Consider the following 21093-nt stretch of genomic DNA (forward strand, 5'->3'; position numbering starts at 1 on the left):
CGGCAGAGAGAGAGAAGAGGAACTGTTTGACATCATACGCAGCCCTCAGAGGCTAGATGATCTGAATGATGACGGCTCCCAATATCTGAACAATACCGGAGAGGGTGACGAAAACATATTCGATCTCGACGACCGAGCTGATGAAGTCATGAACTATGATTATGATGACACAGACAATGTTAGTGATGACACAGACAATGCTGATCTTCAAATAACAAAGACTTCCGGCGAGGTATATATTTATATAAACATGCATCCTGGTGATCATCACATGTTTTTTATTGAAGATATATTAACGAATCGATCTTTCTTCTTTCAGCCCTCCGGATCGAGCAAATCTGCTTCTACAAACAGCAAGACAAAGCGACGCCCGGGCAGATTGTTGACGGATGGTGTAAAGTACCACATCGAATCCACCAAACTTAGTGGTGAACCCCTCACGCCTAAGAACGTTGCGGACAAGTGGACTCGTCAGTGCGGAGTTCTTTTGAAGAGCAAACTCCCGATCTCCATTCAAGAATGGAAAGAGCCAAAGACTAAACATCCAGGTGTTACTTGGGTCGATGGCAGAGCCAAAGAAGACCTGGTGAAATCTCTGATGGAACATTTCACCCTACCAGATCATTTCACTAAAGCAGATGTGGAGAAAGTCAAGGCCGCTGCTCTTAAGAAGATGGCAATTGCATTCAACACCCACAAGAAAACTGTATGGGCCAACTACCTCGCTAATGAAAGGAAGACTCCAGATTTCAAGGGAACACTGGAGAAGCAAACAGAACATTGGGACGATTTCGTGACCTTCAAGGATTCAGAATTATCTAAGGAACGGTCGATGAAAAACAAGGCAAATGCCGCAAGAAAGACGCAGTTCCATAGGCTGGGTCCAGGTGGCTACGCGGTGGGATTGCCTAAGTGGGATAAGTCTGAGCAAGAGATGGAGGGTGCAGGGGTCACTCCGATTACTAGGAGCTGGCCCCCCAGGTGCAGAACTTGGTTCTATGCGCATGGGGGGGGCGTTGGACCCGAAGACAGGCCTGGTTTCGAAGAAGGCAAGTCTAAAAGGAGCCGAACAAAAGATACTTGGCGCAATAGAAGAAGCTCGAGCGAGGGTGTTCACGCCCAACAGAGAGAACGACGAGCTTACACGCGCCCTGGGAAATCCTGAACACCCGGGAAGAACACGAGGCATGGGTGTTATTCCCTGGTATGAGGGCTTTTCGGACTGGATTGACGACTACAGGTCCCGCGCAAGAAAGAAGATGGAGGAGGAGAAGAAGAGGAAGCTGGAGGAGGAGCAGAGGAAGCAGGACGCAGAACGTCTTCAAGGCCTAGAAGCAAGGCACGCGGACCTGGCACTCAAATTCTAGCAGCAGCAGTAGCAGATCGACTCACTTAGCCAGGAAAGGGGGTCTCAGCAGCGGCAGCAGCAAGCGGATGATCGTCCAGCATTGGATAGCACCGTCCCATCCATGCCGAGAAGCAGCATTGGTTCTGCCCCGGGCGACACACTGCTGGATACATACCCTGTGGATGACATCATAGAGAACACTAACTGTGAGCTACACTCCAAAATGAAGAACATATTCATGAAGGTGGCAGACGGCGTTGCTTTTCCAGTTACCCCCGAAGCAACCTACCATTGCATCCCGATTCCAGAGGGCTATGCTCGTGTCATGGTTGATGAAGTGGTGGACCCATATTCGGGGCTAACGCTTGACATTTCTGGAGGTGAAGACGAGCGCGCACTGGGACAGGCCATACATCGTATCATCCTATGGAGAAAGGATTGCATCATCTTTCGAAGTCCACCCACACCGCGTCATCTGTCGAGTCCTCGAAGTCCACCACCGAGTGAGCATACTCCCGCTCCTCCAAGTCCACGAACGCGTGAGACGACTCCTCCTTTAAGTCCGCCACCACCTCCAAGTCCCCGAACGCGTGAGCTGACTCCTCCGGTTTCAAGTCCGGCACAGCGTCATGCCAGTTCTCCGGTTTCAAGTCCGGCACCATGTCAGGCCACACCTCCTGCTTCAAGTCCGGCACATCGTCAGCCCACTTCTCCTGGTCCAACTCCACGTCAGCCATCTCCGCCGTCTCAGCAATCGCAGAAGAGACATGCCGCAGCTTTGGTGCATAGCGGTACGAGTCGAGGTAGTTCAGGAAGTACAGGCGGAGACAAGCGATATAAATATGGTCCAAGCCTCGCTCCTCTTCCTCGGAGGCCTTACGACATGACCGAGGAGCAAAACGCAGCCATAGTGCAGGCCCAAGTGGACGCCCATTTTGAACCGAAACCGGCACCGCCGCCAAAGGAGAAAGTGTCTGAGAAAACGATTGACCACTTCATTCATATGGCTAGAGCACCAGCTCCCAAGCCTGTTGACTCAGACTATGAGCGTCAAATCAGGAAGCTACATCGAGCACGGCTATGGAAGGAAGTGAGCTCGAGCTCGAGCCAACAAGCAGCTGGCAAAAAATGCGGGAAAACCGTTCCCCAGCTGGGAGAACAGACGGCGCAAGAGATCCCCCCGCTTGTTGTGCCAACAACACATGAGAGGAGTACGCGCGCCAAATATTATTGTGGGCAAACCGTTAGCGTTCCCCCAACAGGGCGATGTGGTAATAACGGAGGAGCATATAATGCAGGCTAAAATGCTCAAGATCTCTGTTGGACAACTCCTCGAAATCGAGCCCATGTCTCCGCTTAAAGAATCGGAAAGAAAATGGAAATATGCCTGGGGCCAACCTTTGGTCCATCTAGACAAGGTCAAGGACCTCCCAACGAGAATGTATGAATTGCATCAATGGTACATGAACATGACCAAGATTTCCAATCGAGTGTCCCTCATGGTGAATGTCAAGAAGGAGCATTATTACCATGAGAAAGCTCTGTCCATTGAGTATTCAGAACTATATCAGTTATTCAATCAATACGCACTCGACAAGTCTATCGTCAGTTGCTATTGTCTGTAAGTGATTTCTTTCTATAATTTAAGTCTCAAGCTAATTATGTAGTGATAATTTTAATCAATCATTACATGTAATTATCCTCACTATATTCTTTTCTGTGGTATTATATGCAGGATGAAGATGTATGAAATAAAAAAATCTGGACGCTATGGCATTGGGTTCATTCACCCAAATACCATTAATGAGGACATATGGAAGTTTCCATTTTATCAAGCAGGTGTAGAGGCCAGCATGGTAGAGTTCTTGAAGCGCCTCAATAGCAATGAAGATATACTACTTCCTTACAACTTCCCGTGAGTCACACTGTCTTGTACTACAAATTCTGTTTTTGCTTACTAGCTAGCTAGATGTTAATAATTAAGTGTATACGGTTTACGGTAGTTGATTAATTTTATGCACATGTCCGCTTATTTAAGACATGCAAACGTGTGCGCATGCAGTTGGCATTGGGTCTTGATAGACATTAAAGTTGAGGAAGGAAAAGTTGAATTACTGGACTCGCTAACTAAAGAAGAAAGTGACTTCACCATCGTGAAGGGGATAGTCAACAGGTAATTTCAATCATTATTAACTATATATATCTCGGCATATTATTAGTTCGTCATTTTCTGATATGAACTATTTAATAACCCTTTTATTAATTTTCTTTGCTGGCGGGCAGGGCATGGGCAAAGTTCATCGCGGCGACTCCAGGCGAATGGAAACAAAAGTTGTTTTGGCATCGACCAAAGGTAAGTAATTAAGTAGTACTAGCTAGCTACCATCTCTTTAATTCTTATTTCAATATCATTAATAAATTATCATGCTTGATTAATCATTATCTGATTCAATTCCATTCTCGTAAAGGGCCTGAAGCAGGCGCCGGGGAATAATCTGTGTGCATTCTATGTTTGCGAGAACATTTGCATGATGACGTCCGAAAGGAGCAGATCTGATAGACAGGACTGGATACGTTTATCAGAACACTATTCACACTATTATCGATATCTAGTCACACAACTAACACACATGCATATTATTGATCTCCTTCTTAACAGTTTAGAGAGGTGCGGCATAAGCTCCTATCCGAGGAGCGCATACAAGCACTTCAAGAGGAAATAGCCGGATTTTTGCTCGACCAGGTCATAAATCCCAAAGGAGAACACTATTACCCGCTACCGCCCCCATGAACCACTTGTCATCGTGCTCCGGAGGCACCAAGGCAACATATGTAGGAGAAATTGTATATGTATATACATGTGTATGTGTGAATAATGGTGTTAGTTGTGAGAGATTCGATGATATATATATATATATATATATATATATATATATGTGTGTGTGTGTGTGTGTGTGTGTGTTTCTATACGTACGAGAAAATCTATTTATATATATGCATAACGTGTACAATTTATAGTATCGTGAAATACCAGCAAACAAAAAAATGTAATGAAAAATAAAAAAAACCCAAAAATTTAGTACCAGTTGGTGTTACCAACCGGTACTAAAGCCCTACGCGCACCCGGGCCTGGCTCGTGCCACGTGTTAGCACTTTAGCGCCGGTTCGTGACGAACCGGTACTAAAGGGTGGGGGGCTTTAGTCCCCACTCTTTAGTGCCGGTTGTAGAAGCGGCACTAAAGGCCGTTACGAACCGGCACTAAAGGCCGGTTCTGCACTAGTGTGCCCTTCCATTGGGATGGGGTTGGCGACCATGGCACCTGAGTGCAGCGTAGATGAGACTCTGAGCGAAAGCTCACCGCTTCGACGGCGGTGATAATTGTGGTTGTTGCATCCTTCTTGGAGGCGTCATTGTGGTTCCCCTCCTTGTGCCAGGGTTCCAGGTGAAAACCTAGCCCATTGTTGGGTCTTGGCGGCCATTCCTAGCGCATCGACATCCTCGGTTAAGCTTTATTCTTGGCATCCAGCTTTATTGTTGGGTCTTGGCGGCCATTCCTAGCCCATTGACGTGGGGTGGTCTCTCATTTGCCTCTTATGGTCTTCTTTGACACATGACCTCAGTGTCACCTTTCTCGGACCTCACTATCCATAGACATGATCGACGCTCTACGGCCTGGAGTGAGAGGGCAGGTGGCCCTCTCCAGCGATAGCTTGGTGTGTGCGGTGTAACAACGTCAGGTGGTTTCCCAAGAAGGTGCGGTTTTGTTCCTAGTTGGTTGTCTCGTGTGCTTCTTTGTGGGGCATGGCTATTCTTGTACTCTTGCTCGACTTTGAGTTGGTGGTGTTTTCGCTATTCTCTCGGTTGTCGGTTTTATTTCTACCTGCTTCGTAAGAGTATTTTCTCATCACCTTGTATCGGTTCGGCCATTTGGCTTTATTTATAAAGTGGAGTGAAAGCTTGTTTCTGTGATATATGCACTCACATTAGCAAACCATTCAAATCTATGACCTGCTAAGTGCTAACCAAGATTGCATTCAATGTGGATACCAACCATTGTAGAAATAACATAGTGCCCATAAAAGGTAAGGATTATAAGCAAACATGGATGATCTTCGTGAGCATTAATTTTGATACCCAATGGATATCGTTCTGCTGATCATCTCCATAGATCATTGACATGACATTTATTCCTCGCAACCGCGTTCATGAAAGATCATGATCAAGAACATGAGTGCAAGCTTAGCTAGCAGATCAACACTGAGACATCACCATCAAGGCCATGCTCAGGCATTATGTATAATATACCCATCATTGCGCACTCTTATTCGATCAGAAAATGCGCCGAAATGGTCCCCAATTTGGCAAGCTTGATATTTGAAAAGGGCCCATGATCAAATACCCACTGGACAAGTGGAGAAACACTAGCTGAGCTAAGAAAATTCTTGGGCATATATCTGAAGCCAACAAATGTTAGTTGATGCTGGAATAACATCACATGATCTCATTTAGGAACTGACAGGGCAGTTTGCGCATATGGATCGATGCACTAACAAAAACAAGTACACTAGCTAGCCCCAGTGCCTCTCACTAAATTCTGAAGATAGCAGTTGGATTGGGTCTCGCACACCCATAGCTAGCCATGATCATCAACAGCAACCAATAAATTAGCCCAAAGTACATCATCTGCTGCAAAGAATCCGCTCCATTTAAGGCTAGATTCCAGCTGCTACATTACGAATCATGCAATGACATTATTAATTTAGTTGACCAATAGTCTACAATATCTCAAGCGTTATTTGTACTCCACCAAGAAAAGAATACATTACAGATCCATAAATAACTACAGTTCATATGCTACCTGTTTGATTGCTTTATATATGACCGGTCCGTGTATTTAAGTTTTAGAAAAGCAAGCACTTGTCCGTCCTATGGCATAAAAATTAACGCTAGCTAGATCTCTCTTTATTTTCAGTGTCACTAGCTACTAAACTTTTGAGGGCTTCGCATCATGATTTTGTGCAATGGATGGCAGCTAGCTGTTGGGGAAAAACCTAACAAGTACCACTATACCATTTCCATGTCATACAAAGGTAACAAACACTAGTAGCTGCTGGTTTTGTTGTACTATAGTTCACGACGTGGCTGGCTTTAGTCCTCAGATGCATCATTGCCTGCACATGCACATGCTAACGCAGAAAGCCCAAATGAAACAGCTGATCTACCAGAGATCACAATTTGGCAGCCTTTACAAATCTGTAGGAGCTATCACTCAGGCAATATGGCTAGTGTAGGCAAGCAATCAAGAAAAGAGAGAGAGGGAGAAAGAGAGGAGGGAGAAGAAAGAAAGAAAGAGGAGGGAGAAAAGGAAGCCAGATAAATATAAATGGCAAATTGACATGAGTGGCACAGATTCACCTCCCACTCTCCCACGACAAAACTGGTGACCTGTTACTACTAGCTAAAGGTGCATATGTCTAGCTCTGGCTTTTCCTATAGATTATTGTGAATTTGTGTGAACACTCACCTAAACAGTTGGAGCAAGATCGGAGGAACCACACATGGCTGATGGTTGCATGTTCTATCAATTTGCCATTAGACATGCATGCAGAAGCAGCTAACATGGGCTCCTTTTATTCATTCCCTGCACATGATCAGTAAATTGGTCTGCTTTGCATGGTAGCTAGCTTTGTGCTGCAAGTAAAGGCGCTGGCAACTGGCCAAAGCAACTAGCCAAAGTTATTGGCTTTAATGTTAATGTGACATCACTGGCCAAAGGAAGATCTTGTTCCAAGATATATCCTTTTCACAACTGATTCTCAACAGTGAGATATGCTTTTTCCTTCCAGCATAAACCAATTTCTATAGACTCAAATGCATTAGCACAAGTGTTTATTTTCCAAATTAATGGCCTAATTGGGAGGTAGTGAGGTGACTACATTTTATTATGTGGCATATAATACATAGTGATCTCTTAGTAGAATAGTTGAAGAAATAAACAATGAATTGAACAAGGGAACAGAGGGAAAAGTAAAGAAAAGTGTCTGGTAGTGCGCTAGATTAGATTGCACACAAGAATGGAGATTGTGTGTCAAAAAGATGAAATAATGTTTAAAACTTGTGATGAAATAAATAAAGAATTGAAAAGGGGAATAAGATGGATATCAGCGTGTGAGAACATGTACTTGTATATACATTTTTTCCAGATTTAGTTTTTGGTCAGAGCGCACCCACATCGCAATCATCATCTCGATTCGAGTTCATATATTCACATTATGTTTTATTTGTTTTTTATTCATTATCACAGCCTTGGATTATGGTTCTCTTCACACACACATATGTACCATAGGTAGGTGAACAAGGGTGTCACTCATAATGCTTGTATAGATATGGGTGTAGTGCAAAAAGTATGTACTGGTTGTAGATAATATGTTATCATGAGCTCTTTTTTTTTGTGAGGTATATGTTATCATGAGCTTGGTGCAGGATAAGTTTCTTGAGCTCGCCTTTGTTAGAAACACAAATGCTTCCTTCGAACCAAAGAATGTGTAGCTTATTGCTTGTCTTTTGTGAATCCGGGGGCCTTGCTCGGCATCGATGCTTGGTATTGTTTTAAACAATAAATAGTACTTATGATTTTCTGTAACAATCGATACAGAGGCTGGGGACATCCTCCTTTTCGGAAAAAAAAAACCTATGCAGTTTGATCAGTAAGTCCACTCCATCATGTCCGAAGGAAAGGGAAAAGAGATATGTTAATTATGTACTGAATGTATGTCCACCGAGCCATCCTGCCCCTCCGTGTCTCCATACAAACAGCTACAGCGGCCACTATGCATGACATCTGTAAACTTCCTTTCACTCATGTTTTAACAATAATAACTGCCGGTTGTAACTACCAGCTGATAGCTAGTGATGTTACTTTCATGCACATACCACACACATGCATAGTTGTTAATCAAGGACTAACTAATCGGTAAATACAAATATATATACCGATGGAGAACTAACTAACTAACCAAAGAGAAAGTGACAGCAACAAAGTGTCGCTCCCATGAGGCCTGAGCCCATTTGGTAGGGCCCCTTCTCCCTCCCTTTGCCCCCCTCCTCCCCCGATAAATACCACCACCCCAGCCAGACGAGTTAACCAAGTAGCAGTGGCAAAGCAAGGTCCTAAACTTGCCCCATCTCATCTCATCATCATCATCATAAGCTAGCACTATATACAAAGAAGATCGCCATGGCGCCTCAAGAATTGCATGATGATGGTAAACACAAGGAGGCACCTACTTCTACTTGTACGCCGCCCGGCAGCAACAGCAACCCTTCCGGCGCCGTCCACCCCACCACCTCCAGCCCGCCGTCCGACGCCTCCGGCCACCGCCCCGCCGCCGCCAACCCCTTCCCTCTCGTGCTCAAGGTAATGTTTCATGCAGCTGCACGCCCGTGCGCATTCAGTTACTCGTTTAGTCACGATTGGTGGTGAGACTGTGGCTGCATGGGTGCAGTTTGAGGAAGTGGTGTACAAGGTGAAGGTCGGGCAGGCGACGGAGGGATGGTGCACGAGGGTGGTGTCGTCGGCGTGCGGCGGCAGGGCGGGGACCAGGAAGAACAAGGCGGCGGCGTTGCCGCCGAGGGAGAAGACGATCATCAGCGGGATGTCGGGTGCGGTGCGGCCCGGGGAGATGCTGGCGATGCTGGGCCCGTCCGGGAGCGGCAAGACGACGCTGCTGACGGCGCTGGGCGGGCGTCACCGGCACGCGCTGCTGTCCGGGAAGATCACCTACAACGGGCAGCCCTTCTCCGGCGCCGTGAAGCGGCGCACGGGCTTCGTGACGCAGCACGACGTGCTGTACCCGCACCTGACCGTCTCCGAGACGCTGTGGTACACGGCGCTGCTCCGGCTTCCCCGCGCCCTCGGCGCCGGCGAGAAGCGCGCGCAGGCGGAGGCGGTGGCCCGGGAGCTGGGCCTCACCAAGGTGGCACACAGCATGGTCGGCGGCGTGCGTGGCGTGCGCGGGCTCTCCGGCGGCGAGCGCAAGCGGGTGAGCATCGGGCTGGAGATGCTGGTGGACCCGAGCCTGCTGCTCCTGGACGAGCCCACCTCAGGGCTCGACTCCACCACGGCCGCGAGGATCGTCGGCACGCTCCGCCGCATGGCCGCCGGAGGCGGCCGCACGGTCGTGGTGACCATCCACCAGCCGTCGTCGCGCCTCTACCACATGTTCGACAAGGTGCTGCTGCTGTCCGCCGAGGGGCGGCCCATCTACTACGGGCGCGCCGCCGACGCGCTCTCCTACTTCGCCTCCGTCGGCTTCGCGTCGCCGCTGTCCGTCAACCCGGCCGACCTCATGCTCGACCTCGCCAACGGTATGCCACGCACGACTCCACCCCACCCATCGCCGCACCACCCCTCATATTCCCTTTCGCTTTATTTCTCATGATGCTGTCCAATGCATATGGCATGTTGGCGTGCATGTGCCATTGCATTGCATTCCATCACGCTGAGCTCATAGACCACGAACCCACATCACTCTAAAATCCATGGAGAAGCCAAGATGGTTAGTGTAGGGTGTCACTTAAGATGCCAACCCGGCCTGGTCGCAATCAACTATGTATAACGTAGTAGAAAATCTCGATTTCTAATTTGGAAAATACTTAATTAACAATTTCGTTCGGTACACAGTGTAGTGCGGACCGAGATCCAGTGACTTGCCATGGACATGTCACTCGTGAACAGTAAGATGAAAATGCCCCAAAGAATCTAACCATCTGAAACTAAGCTCAGTTCATCATGGAAATAATATAAATACAGTTGGTTGCAGCACCTGATCCGCAACGACAGTTGTTCGGCTAACCACTTGGCCAGAAAAAGATAAAATAATGCCATAGGATACCACAGGCACCCACCAAGAACTAAAATAAAATACTTTTTCGATTAAAGGGATTACACAAACAAAACAATAAGATAAATAAAGGGGAGATAGAATGTGGTGTGCTAAGATTGTGGTGCGCGCATGCTTTTCGATTTCTCCCCTTTTCCTGCATCTGCATCAGCGTCCATCACATCACAATCGCCAGCACCATCGTTTGTGATTAACCACACGCACGTACGTAAGCGCACGCCAAATCGGCAGCCACTGAGAGACACGGAGCCGAAATGGCAATGGCGACGTACGATCGGGTCGATCGATGGATGGAGCTGTTGGGTCGCCTGCCTGGGTGGGGGAGAGAGGGACACGGACAGGGACGCACTGCTCCGTCCACTCCCCAATCATGGCCACCACCACGGACCGGCCGGTCGCCTCCTCATCATTCCCTCCTCCATTCCGGCCACGAACACAGTGCCCGACACTTGTCGACCTCCGGGGAGACGTTCGCTGATCATCACTGTGAATTGTGCTCTGCATGCAGGTATCTTGCCGGAGACCAACGGCGACGGAGTTCCTGGCGGCGGGAGCGAGGGTGAGCAGAAGGAGGTGAGGGCGAAGCTGGCCGACGCATACGCGCGCCACATTGCGCCGGCGGTGAAGCTGGACATATGCTCCAGTGAGACGGCCAGCGCCGGCATACGGCGGGGCGCCTCGGCTAGAGTGGAGTGGACGGCCGGGTGGTGCGCCCAGTTCTCGGTCCTCCTCCGGCGCGGGCTCAAGGAGCGCCGCCACGAGTCCTTCAACAAGCTCCGCATCTTCCAGGTGCTCAGCGTCGCCTTCCTCGCGGGCCTCCTCTGGTGGCGCACGCCCGCGGCGCACCTGCAGGACCGCACGGCGCTCATCTTCTTCTTCTCCGTCTTCTGGGGCTTCTTCCCGCTCTACAACGCCGTCTTCGTCTTCCCCCTCGAGCGCCCCATGCTGCTCAAGGAGCGCTCCTCGGGGATGTACCGCCTCTCCTCCTACTTCGCCGCCCGCACCGCCGCCGACCTCCCCATGGAGCTCGGCCTGCCCACCGCCTTCGTCCTCATCCTCTACTGGATGGGCGGCCTCGACCCACGCCCGGCCTCCTTCCTCCTCTCCCTCCTCGTCGTCCTCTACAGCGTGCTCGTCGCCCAGAGCCTCGGCCTCGCCATCGGAGCCGTGCTCATGGACGTCAAGCAGGGCACCACGCTGGCCTCCGTCGTCACCATGGTCTTCCTCATCGCCGGCGGCTACTACGTGCAGCACATCCCGCCCTTCATCGGGTGGCTCAAGTGGCTCAACTACAGCTTCTACTGCTACCGCCTCCTCCTCGGCATCCAGTTCCGCGACGGCGGCGGCGTCTACGACTGCGGTGGCGGCGCGCTATGCCCCGTCGCCGACTTCCCCGCCATCAAGGCCGTCGGGCTCAACAACCACTGGGTGGACGTCTGCGTCATGGCGCTCCTCCTCGTCGGCTACCGAGTCGTCGCCTACCTTGCCTTGGACCGCCTGCAGCCGAGGTGATTTCATTCAACCATACTGAAGACCAAGGAAGCATCCGTCTCAGCCGCCCATGGAGATGGAGGACGCATAAACATCCACCATGAGCTAGCTAGTTAGCTACATAAGCCAAAACGGATCACTGAAGATTGACCGGCCGGGCAAGCTAGTTAGCTGATTGCTCTTTTGCCGGCCGGCCGCTTCTTGGATCCATGGGTATACTCTATTGCGATCCAGACCAGAGGCTTGACCGTTCGAGCTCGATCTTGGCGAGAATGGAACAGAGGATTGTTAATGGCGATGAGTACTAATAAGTAGAGTAGTACCATTGTGAGTCAATATGCAGTACTGCTTAATCTGTACTGTATCGATTTTACAGGCTGATATGATCAGCGTGGAACAAAAGAGAAAACTGCAGGTGCCTGCCAAGAGCACCATGATCAACTTTGCTTACTAGGCTACTACGTACGTAGCTGCCTGCTATACACATCCAGATACCATCTTCAACAACTCAGATCAATGCACTGCTTATTAAAAGTGCACTGACCTGGTATGTGTTACTTGTCAGATCAATGCCTCGTCGCCGTCTCCTATTCCTGTCGCCTCTGCGTTCACATCCGAGAATATCTGCTGCCGGAGCAGTTAAGTGGTAAGAGAAACATATTGGTGACTCACTTGTGTGAAACAACGGAATCCTGATGTGGCCATCTTAAACCAGAAAGAAACAACCATGTACTCACCTTCGGCTGTGAAAAACAGGCGGTGGTGGTTTCTTCACTGCATTTGCTTGCTTGGTAGAAGTAGAACAGCTGCTATGTTGGCTGTAGGCATGTGAGACAGAGAAACAATACATGAGCTCAAAGTAAATGTCACAATAACAAATGAAATATTGTCATCTTGCCAAGCAATCTTCGTCGTCAATTTTAATGGCCGGTACCGGGTCTGAAGGATCAAAGACCTGCCCTTCTTTATGTGGTCGATTAGTAGAAATTGTCATATCTGAATTATTCCTCCTAAAATTGTCTGAGGAGAAATCAATTCAGTTGAGAAAATCGTGAGTAGAAGCACTAGACTAGATTCCAATGATCCATGTATATCAAGTAGCCACTTAGTACTGTACTAGCATACCTTCAGATGCAAAACACCTAATTAAGATTTTAATTTCATGTGCTCTTCTTCAGATGCAGAACAGACAAAGGTTCAGAGTTCGAACATTTCTCTTCCAACATGTATGTAGCATTCCTTCAATACTGCTTATAAACCACTCATCCAGTTTTATATCCCTGGTGCTGGTGGCATTTGCTGCTTATAAATTACAGAGCGCGCTAATAATAAATCACACTAAGCACAGGTGCAGAGAGGATTAGAATTCAGACCTGTAGCTTCAACCTGCTTTCTCGCCGGACCGCATCCTGACTCGCCGGAAGAATTCTTGTTCTCCTCCTCTGCCGGCTTCTTGTGCTCGTCCATCGGAGCACCCTTCATCTTGCTCCACGGGCGGCGACGGGCAGGGAGCGGTGGTGGCGCCGGCAGAGGCAAAAAGGCGGCCCACGTGGGGACAAGTGGGAAGCAGGGTGGCCGCGCACCGGGGCACGAGCGGGACGCCGTGGCGGCGACGAGCAGGACGCCGGCCGGCCCGTGGCGAACGGCGGCGTGCCCTATCGGCTGGCGTTGCGATGGCAGGCGGCGGCGTTCCCTATCTTACGTTTTTTTTGTCTTGGCCGTGAGCTTCTTTTTTTTTTTGTGTTCGCGTTGAGCTGTTGTGGAGCAGGTTACCGTGGGCCTCCCAAACTTGGCAGGAAAATTCCGTGAAGGCTGCTTCGTTTTTGCAGCCCGTTTGCCATGCCGTTCAGCAAGTCCAGCTTTAGAGATGGGCCGGCCCACTCGCGCGGCAGGCCACGGCCTCCTTTCTTGTTTTTTCTGTTCTCATTTTTTTCTTTATTTTTTTACTTTTCTCTATACTTTTTTGCACTTCTTTGTCAAAAAAAATTCTTGAATGGGCCGGCCTGATAGCTGCAGGTGCTTCAGCGAGAGAAACTTTCCATATCGCTTAATGCGATAAATAGTCACCCCGCTCGCGGACGTCTGTGTCCGCAGCATCCAGAGATGATTGGGCTTTTTGGCCCAGTCGTAGATCAGACTGGACCAGACCGTAAGAGTTAGGCCCGATAATAAAAATTACAGCCGGTCTGGTATGTGAAAGTGGGCCTAATTTTATTCGATCCAATCCTCTTTTGGCTCAGTTCGGCTCGCGGACCGAAGGTTGAGCCCATACAATGCACAATCTTCCATCCGAGGCCCATTTTTCATTCCTCCCCAACCCCACGCACTCTAGTAGTCTAACCCAAGAGAGATGGCAGAGCAGAGAACCTCGTATACCTCGGAGCCGCACTAGGGCTCACCCCGTGCCACCGTCGTCGTCCTTGCTAGTTGCCCGACAGCCCGAGCTTGCCACGGGGGTCGATGACGATGATGGGCAGCCCCTCAATGTCCAAGCAAGCATGTACATATGATGGCGCCGAGCGCCCGCGGCCTCTTGCAACACATGAATATTTTTCCTATTTAGAAAAAAAGTAGGGGTATCAAATGTTCCTGTTTCTATAAAAAAACTTGGTTATGTTCATGTCCAAGTGTATTTCTTCTCTCCTTCTGTGAACTTTTTTTTAGGAAATTTTGTGAACTGTGAGCAGGTTTTTTTAGGGGAATGAAACTATGAGCAGGTTTTTTTTTTTTTGAGAAATCTCACTATCTTTATTCATTCATAGCAATTGTCATAGGTACACGGTTCGGGTCATGAGGATTGCCCAACCAAGTATGCCTTCCTATGCCTAAATTACAAGCGAATTTAGCGAGATTATGAGCCTCATAATTAAAATTTCTACGCTCGTGAATAAAAGAGCATGAAATAAAGCTATTACATCGGCCCAGGATTTCCTATACTATCGAAGCATTGGGGCCTCCGGTCCCTCTGTTGATAAGAGGAACCCTGGTTCCCTGAAAGACAAGCGCTGAGGATCCCAAATATAGACCCTCCTGGTTTCTGCAAATAGCCGCTGCTACTCCTCTCCGGTGGTTTCTTGCGACTGCTCCATCCACATTGATCTTGACATTGCCAGTAGGAGGTGGCAGCCACCTCTCCAGCTTTGGAGCTGTCGGTGATCTCGCGCTTTGGGTATTATCCTTGAACGCATATTAACCAAGATCGCTAATGTAGTTGTTGACAAAAGATGTGGTTTGCTGAGGACTCTGGTAAATGGATTCGTATATAGCCTTACGCCTCGCATACCAAATAGACCACAGGGTTACCACCATCCTTGTGAAGTTAGCATGATCCAACGTTTCATTCAAGTCAAACAGCCAGATTCTGGCGTTAACTTCCCTGTTCTCAGGGCATCTCCAGCCGCGCCCCCAACAGGCCCTCCTCAGGCGATTTTGCCGCGCCGGCGCCAAAAAAAGGCCCCAGTCGCGCCCTCAGAAGCCCTTTTTCGCCGACTCGGGCCAAAACTGTTGCCGGCGGACCCAGGCCGAACCCGGCGCCCTGGGGGGCGCTTGGGGAGCCCGCACAAATGAAAAAGGCGCGTGGGCCCGCCCTGGAAGCGACCCGAGGGCCTTTTCCCGCCGTTTCTCGACGCTTTTCCTTCGCATCTCTCCCGCTCGCTCGCCTTCCTCCCGCCATTCTCTCCCTTTCTCCCGCCAAACCACCTCCCGCTCGCTCGCCGCGAAGAAGCACGCCATGCCGCCGAAGAAGTACGCCATGCCGCGCGCGGCGGCACCCGCGACTGGCGCCGTGGCCCAGCCGAAGCAGAGGAAGCCGAGGGCGCCGCCATCGAAGGAGGGTGGAAGTTCAGCGGCGCGAAGCAGTCACCGCCGACAGGCGGAACAGGGCCATAGCCAAGAAGGCCCGCGACAACGCGGCGCGCGCTACGGCGTCTTCCTCATCGGTCGACCAGGCGGGGATGAATCCCCCCGTCGTCAGCCACGCCTAGTACGCGCCCTGAGGACAGCAAGGCGCCGAATCTCCATGGGGTTCATCGTCGCCCGGCTACGCCGACGGCGACGCGCACGGTGGGTTCAACCCAAACGTGACCTTCCCTCATGGTCACCCTGCTACGCGCACGCCCTCTCCCGCCTTCGCCGGCGTGCAGTACCCTCCATACAAGTACTCGCCGCCCGCCTCGTACGCGTCCACACCGATGCCCCATCTCTACCGCGGACCACTGCCCTTCTCGCACCTTGGCGACGCCAACGACACGAGAGCCAACATGGACGACATCATCGCGACAGGATTGACCGCGGCCGCCGCGTCTCCCGGGTTCGCCACCCAGGACGAGGTGGTGGACCTCAACGGCGACATGGAGGCCGAGCTCGGCTACGTCTACGGCGACGACGCGCAGGAGCCCGAGGAGGACGAGGAGGAGGAGGAGGAGGAGGAGGAGGAGCCGGCTCCTGCTCCGACGAAGGGGCGCCGGAAGAAGAAGAAGCGGGCGGCTAGGTCAGGCGAACCGCGCATCAAGTGGACGTCCAAGGAGGAGGAATGCCTCGCCGAAGCATGGAAAGTCGTCTGCCTCGACCCGACCACCGGCGTGAACTAGAGCTTGGACACGTACTGGGACCGCATCAAGGCCGAGTTCGACGAGCGGAAGCTCGTCGACCCCTACTTCAAAGGCGTCTACATGCAGCGCGGCTCCAAGGCGATGGCGAACCATTGGGGGCGTATCCAGTTGGCGTGCAACAAATGGCATGGAATCGTCAAGGAGGTCGCGGCTCGCCCGGAGAGCGGCGCCAGCGTTGAGGATCAGGTACGCACGCCGTTCGCCCGCATATCTTCGTCCCCTATGCCCGCCGCCAGCCAACTGTTTGCCCCTCCTCGCAGCTGCTGCGTATGTTCGCCATGTATCGGGGCGACAACCAAGACGCCGACTTCAAGCACCTCCACGTCTACAAGCGCATTGACAAGTGCGAGAAGTGGGCAGAAGTCCGGCGTGCCCTCGACAAGGCCAAGGAGACATACAAGCCAGACGCGACGACTCCGGTCGCGTCAGAGGAACGGCTGGACGGCCACAAATTGGCAAAGAAGGGGAAAAGCGCCGACGCGGCAACCGCGCGAGTGCAGGAGTCCATCGAGCATTGCCTCGCCGACGCCCAGGCCCGGGCCATCCTACGCGAAGAGAAGACCGAGGCGCGGTGGTCGTCGCTAATGAAGAACAATGCCATCAAGCTCGACCTGCTCCGGACGAACGTCGCCGCGAAGAAGAGGAACACTGACATGGCTTTTTTAATGAGCGGGGCGGACATGCTCCAGAGCAATGGCGAGAAGCTCAAGGCGTGGTACCTGGTGCAGCGCGGCCTCATCCTGAACGAGCTGCCGACAGCAACGCCGACGACGCCGACGACGCCCACGACCGCATGGACGTCAAGCCCGAATGACACCTCCTCTACATCGCCGCTCAGCAGTGCCGAAGCCGCGCCGACGCAGCCCTGCGCCGAAGCAGCCCCGTCACCGACGACCCCGCGCACGCCGACTCCGCCAACGCCTGGAGCCGACCCCGCCGAGTGAATCGTTGCACGGCGGCGCTCTGTTTTTTGTAACGCCAGACTATGTCCGTCCGATAGCCGGATTTGCGGCGTCTTTTGAGAGCGGGAACGACCAAGTTTGAATTTCCCGCATCCTGGGGCCGGCGCGTGGGGGCGTGACTGGGAGCTAGGTCGCCCCCAGGGCCGAACTAGCGCCGGCACGCCCCCAGGCCGCTCTATTTAGGCGCCCTGGGGGTCCGAACGGCTGGAGATGCCCTCAGTCATCTTCAAGACAATAGCGTCATCTGCTAGCGCCCATACACAACGGGACATAGTGCAGTCCAGCAATGCATGACGCCATGAGTCCGCGCAGCTGCAGAGCGGGCATCTATCTTGTACAGCCATATTTCTCCTTCTCAAAACATCAGTCATAGGAACATTAGTGCAGAACCGGACTTTAGTGCCGGTTCGTGACGGCCTTTAGTGCCGGTTGGCGAACCGGCACTAAAGAGTGGGGCTAAAGCCCCCCCCCCCTTTAGTACCGATTCGTCACGAACTGGCGCTAAAGTGCAAACACGTGGCACGAGCCAGGCCCGTGTGCGTGTAGGACATTAGTACCGGTTGGTAACACCAACCGGTACTAAATGTTTGGGTGTTTTTTTTAATTTTTGCTTTAATTTTGTGTTTTCAATTTGGCTTTATTTTCCATTTAATTCTTTTTTGTTTGCTGATATTTCATGATACTATAAATTGTACACGTTATGCATATATATTAAATAGATTTTCTCGTACGTAGAACCGCATATATATATATATATATAATATATCATCGAATGTCTCACAGCCAACACCATTAACTATTCACACATATGCACATGTATATACATATACAATTTCTACTACATGTTGCCTTGGTGCCTTCGGAGCACGATGACAAGTGGTTCATGGGGGCGGTAGCGGGTAATAATATTCTCCTTTCGGAGAAAAAATCCGGCTATTTCCTCTTGAAGTGCTTGTATGCGGTCCGATGGTAGGAGCTTATCCCGCACCGATCTGAACTGTTAAGAAGGAGATCAATATGCAGATGTGTTAGTTGTGTGACTAGATATCGATAATGGTGTGAATAGTGTTCTGACAAAAACGTACCCAGTCCTGTCTATTAGATCTGCTCCTTTCGCACGTCATCATGCGAATGTTCTCGCAAACGTAGTATGCACACAGATTATTCCCTTTCGCCTGCCTCAGGGCCTTTACGAGAATGGAATTGAATCAGATAATGATTAATCAAGCATAATAATTAATTAATAATATTGAAACAAGAATTAAAGAGATGGTAGCTAGCTAGTACTACTTAATTACTTACCTTGGGTCGATGCCAAAACATTTTTTTCCATTCTCCTGGAGTCACCCCGATGAACTTTGCCCATGCCCTGCCCGCCGGCAAAGAAAATTAATAAAGGGGTTATTAAATAGTTCATATCAGGAACTAATAGTTAATAATGATTGAAATTACCTGTTGACTATCCCCTTCACGATGGTGTAGTCTTTATTTTCTTTAGTTAGTGAGTCCAGTAATTCAACTTTTCCTTCCTCAACTTTAATGTTTATCAAGACCCAGTGCCAACTGCATACGCACACGTTTGCATGTCTTAATTAAGCGAGCATGTGCATAAAATTAATCAACTACCGTAAACCGTATACACTTAATTATTAACATCTAGCTAGCTAGTAAGCAAAAACAGAATTTGTAGTACAAGACAGTGTGACTCACGGGAAGTTGTAAGGAAGTAGTATATCTTCGAAGGTATTGAGGCGCTTCAAGAACTCTAGCATGATTTCCTCTACAGCAGCTTTACAATGTTCAATCTCCCATATATCCCGATTAATAATATTTGGGTCAATGAACCCAATGCCATAGCGTCCAGCTTTTTTCATTTCATACATCTTCATCCTGCATATAATACCACAGAAAAAGAATATAGTAAGGATAATTACATGTAATGATTGATCAAAATTATCACTACATAACTAGCTTGAGACTTAAATTATAGAAAGAAATCACTTACAGACAATAGCAACTGACGATAGACTTGTCGAGTGCGTCTTGATTAAATAACTGAAATAGTTCTGGATACTCAATGGCCAGAGCTTTCTCATGGTAATAATGTTCATGCTTGACATTCACCATGAGGGACTCTCGATTGGAAATCTTGGTAATGTTCATGTACCATTGATGCAATTGATACATTCTCGTTGGGAGGTCCTTGACCTTGTCTGGATGGACCAAAGGTTTGCCCCGGACATATTGCCATGCTATTTCCTATTCTTTAAGCGTAGGCATGGGCTCGATTTCGAGGAGTTGTCCAACAGAGATATTGAGCATTTGAGCCTGAATTATATGATCCTCTGTTATTACCACACCGCCATGCTGGGGAACGCTAACGGTTTGCCCACAATAATATTTGGCGCGCGTACTACTCCTCTCATGTGTTGTTGGCACAACAAGCGGGGGGATCGCTTGCGCCGCCTGTTCTCCCAACTGGGGAACGGTTTTCCCGCATTTTTTGTCAGCTGCTTGTTGGCTCGAGCTTGAGCTTGGTTCCTTCTGTAGTCGTGCTCGATGTGCCTTCCTGATTTGGCGCTCATAGTCCGAGTCAACAGGCTTGGGAGCTGGTTCTCTAGCCATACGAATGAAGTGGTCAATTACTTTCTCAGACACTTTCTCCTTTGGCGGCGGTGCCGGTTTCGGTCCAAAATGGGCGTCCACTTGGGCTTGCACTATGGCTGTGTTTTGCTCCTTAGTCATGTCGTAAGGCCTCTGAGGAAGAGGAGCGAGGCTTGGACCATATTTATATCGCTTGCCTTCGCCTGTACTTCCTGAACTACCTCGACTCGTACCTCTACACACCAAAGCTGCGGGATGTCTCTTCTGCGATTGCTGAGACGGCGGAGATGGCTGACGTGGAGTTGGACCAGGAGAAATGGCCTGACGATGTGCCGGACTTGAAGCAGGAGGTGTGGCCTGACACGGTGCCGGACTTGCAACCGGAGAAGTGGCATGACGCTGTGCCGGGCTTGAAACCGGAGGAGTCAGCTCACGCGTTCGGGGACTTGGAGGAGGTGGCGGACTTCGAGGAGGAGTCGTCTCACGCGTTCGTGGACTTGGAGGAGCGGGAGTCTGCTGACTCGGTGGCGGACTTCAAGGAGTTGGCAGACGACGCGGTGTCGGTGGACTTCGAAAGATTATGCAATCCTTTCTCCATAGGATGATACGATGTATGGCCTCTCCGAGTGTGCGCTCGTCTTCACCTCCAGGAATGTCAAGCGTTAGCCCCGAATATGGGTCCACCACTTCATCAACCATGACACGAGCATAGCCCTCTGGAATCGGGATGCAATGGTAGGTTGCTTCGGGGGTAACTGGAAAAGCAACGCCGTCCACCACCTTCATGGATATGTTCTTCATTTTGGAGTGTAGCTCACAGTTAGTGTTCTCTATGATGTCATCCACAGGGTATGTATCCAGCAGTGTGTCGCCCGGGGCAGAACCAACGCTGCTTCTCGGCATGGATGGGACGGTGCTATCCAATGCTGGACGATCATCCGCTTGCTGCTGCCACTGCTGAGACCCCATTTCCTGGCTAAGTGAGTCGATCTGCTGTTGCTGCTGCTGGAATTTGAGTGCCAGGTCCGCGTGCCTTGCTTCTAGGCCTTGAAGACGTTCTGCGTCCTGCTTCCTCTGCTCCTCCTCCATCTTCCTCTTCTTCTCCTCCTCCATCTTCTTTCTTGCACGGGACCTGTAGTCGTCATTCCAGTCCGAAAAGCCCTCATACCAGGGA

At 50.2% G+C, this 21093-nt stretch overlaps 1 protein-coding gene and 1 long non-coding RNA gene across 2 annotated transcripts; one reads left to right on the forward strand and one right to left on the reverse strand.

Annotated features, from left to right (window-relative positions):
* Positions 1 to 8484: 8484 nt before the first annotated feature.
* Positions 8485 to 12184, forward strand: LOC123087847 (ABC transporter G family member 14). The gene is made up of 3 exons (XM_044509964.1): positions 8485 to 8766; positions 8855 to 9716; positions 10761 to 12184. Exons 1-3 carry the CDS (start codon positions 8587 to 8589, stop codon positions 11762 to 11764), a joined length of 2046 nt encoding a protein of 681 aa, XP_044365899.1. The 5' UTR covers positions 8485 to 8586; the 3' UTR covers positions 11765 to 12184.
* LOC123087848 (uncharacterized) lies at positions 12029 to 13486 on the reverse strand. The gene is made up of 3 exons (XR_006441537.1): positions 13117 to 13486; positions 12481 to 12561; positions 12029 to 12367 (listed from the first exon to the last, which is right to left on the reverse strand). It is a non-coding gene; the product is annotated as an uncharacterized lncRNA (long non-coding RNA).
* Positions 13487 to 21093: the final 7607 nt, after the last annotated feature.

Source organism: Triticum aestivum, chromosome 4A (assembly GCF_018294505.1).
Source record: "Triticum aestivum cultivar Chinese Spring chromosome 4A, IWGSC CS RefSeq v2.1, whole genome shotgun sequence".
Taxonomy (NCBI): domain Eukaryota; kingdom Viridiplantae; phylum Streptophyta; class Magnoliopsida; order Poales; family Poaceae; genus Triticum; species Triticum aestivum.

Coding starts and splice junctions, on each gene's coding strand:
- LOC123087847 (XM_044509964.1), top strand. CDS start 8,587: ATGGCGCCTCAAGAATTGCATGATGATGGTAAACACAAGGAGGCACCT. Junction 8,767..8,854: donor CCTTCCCTCTCGTGCTCAAG/GTAATGTTTCAT, acceptor GCATGGGTGCAG/TTTGAGGAAGTGGTGTACAA. Junction 9,717..10,760: donor CATGCTCGACCTCGCCAACG/GTATGCCACGCA, acceptor CTCTGCATGCAG/GTATCTTGCCGGAGACCAAC.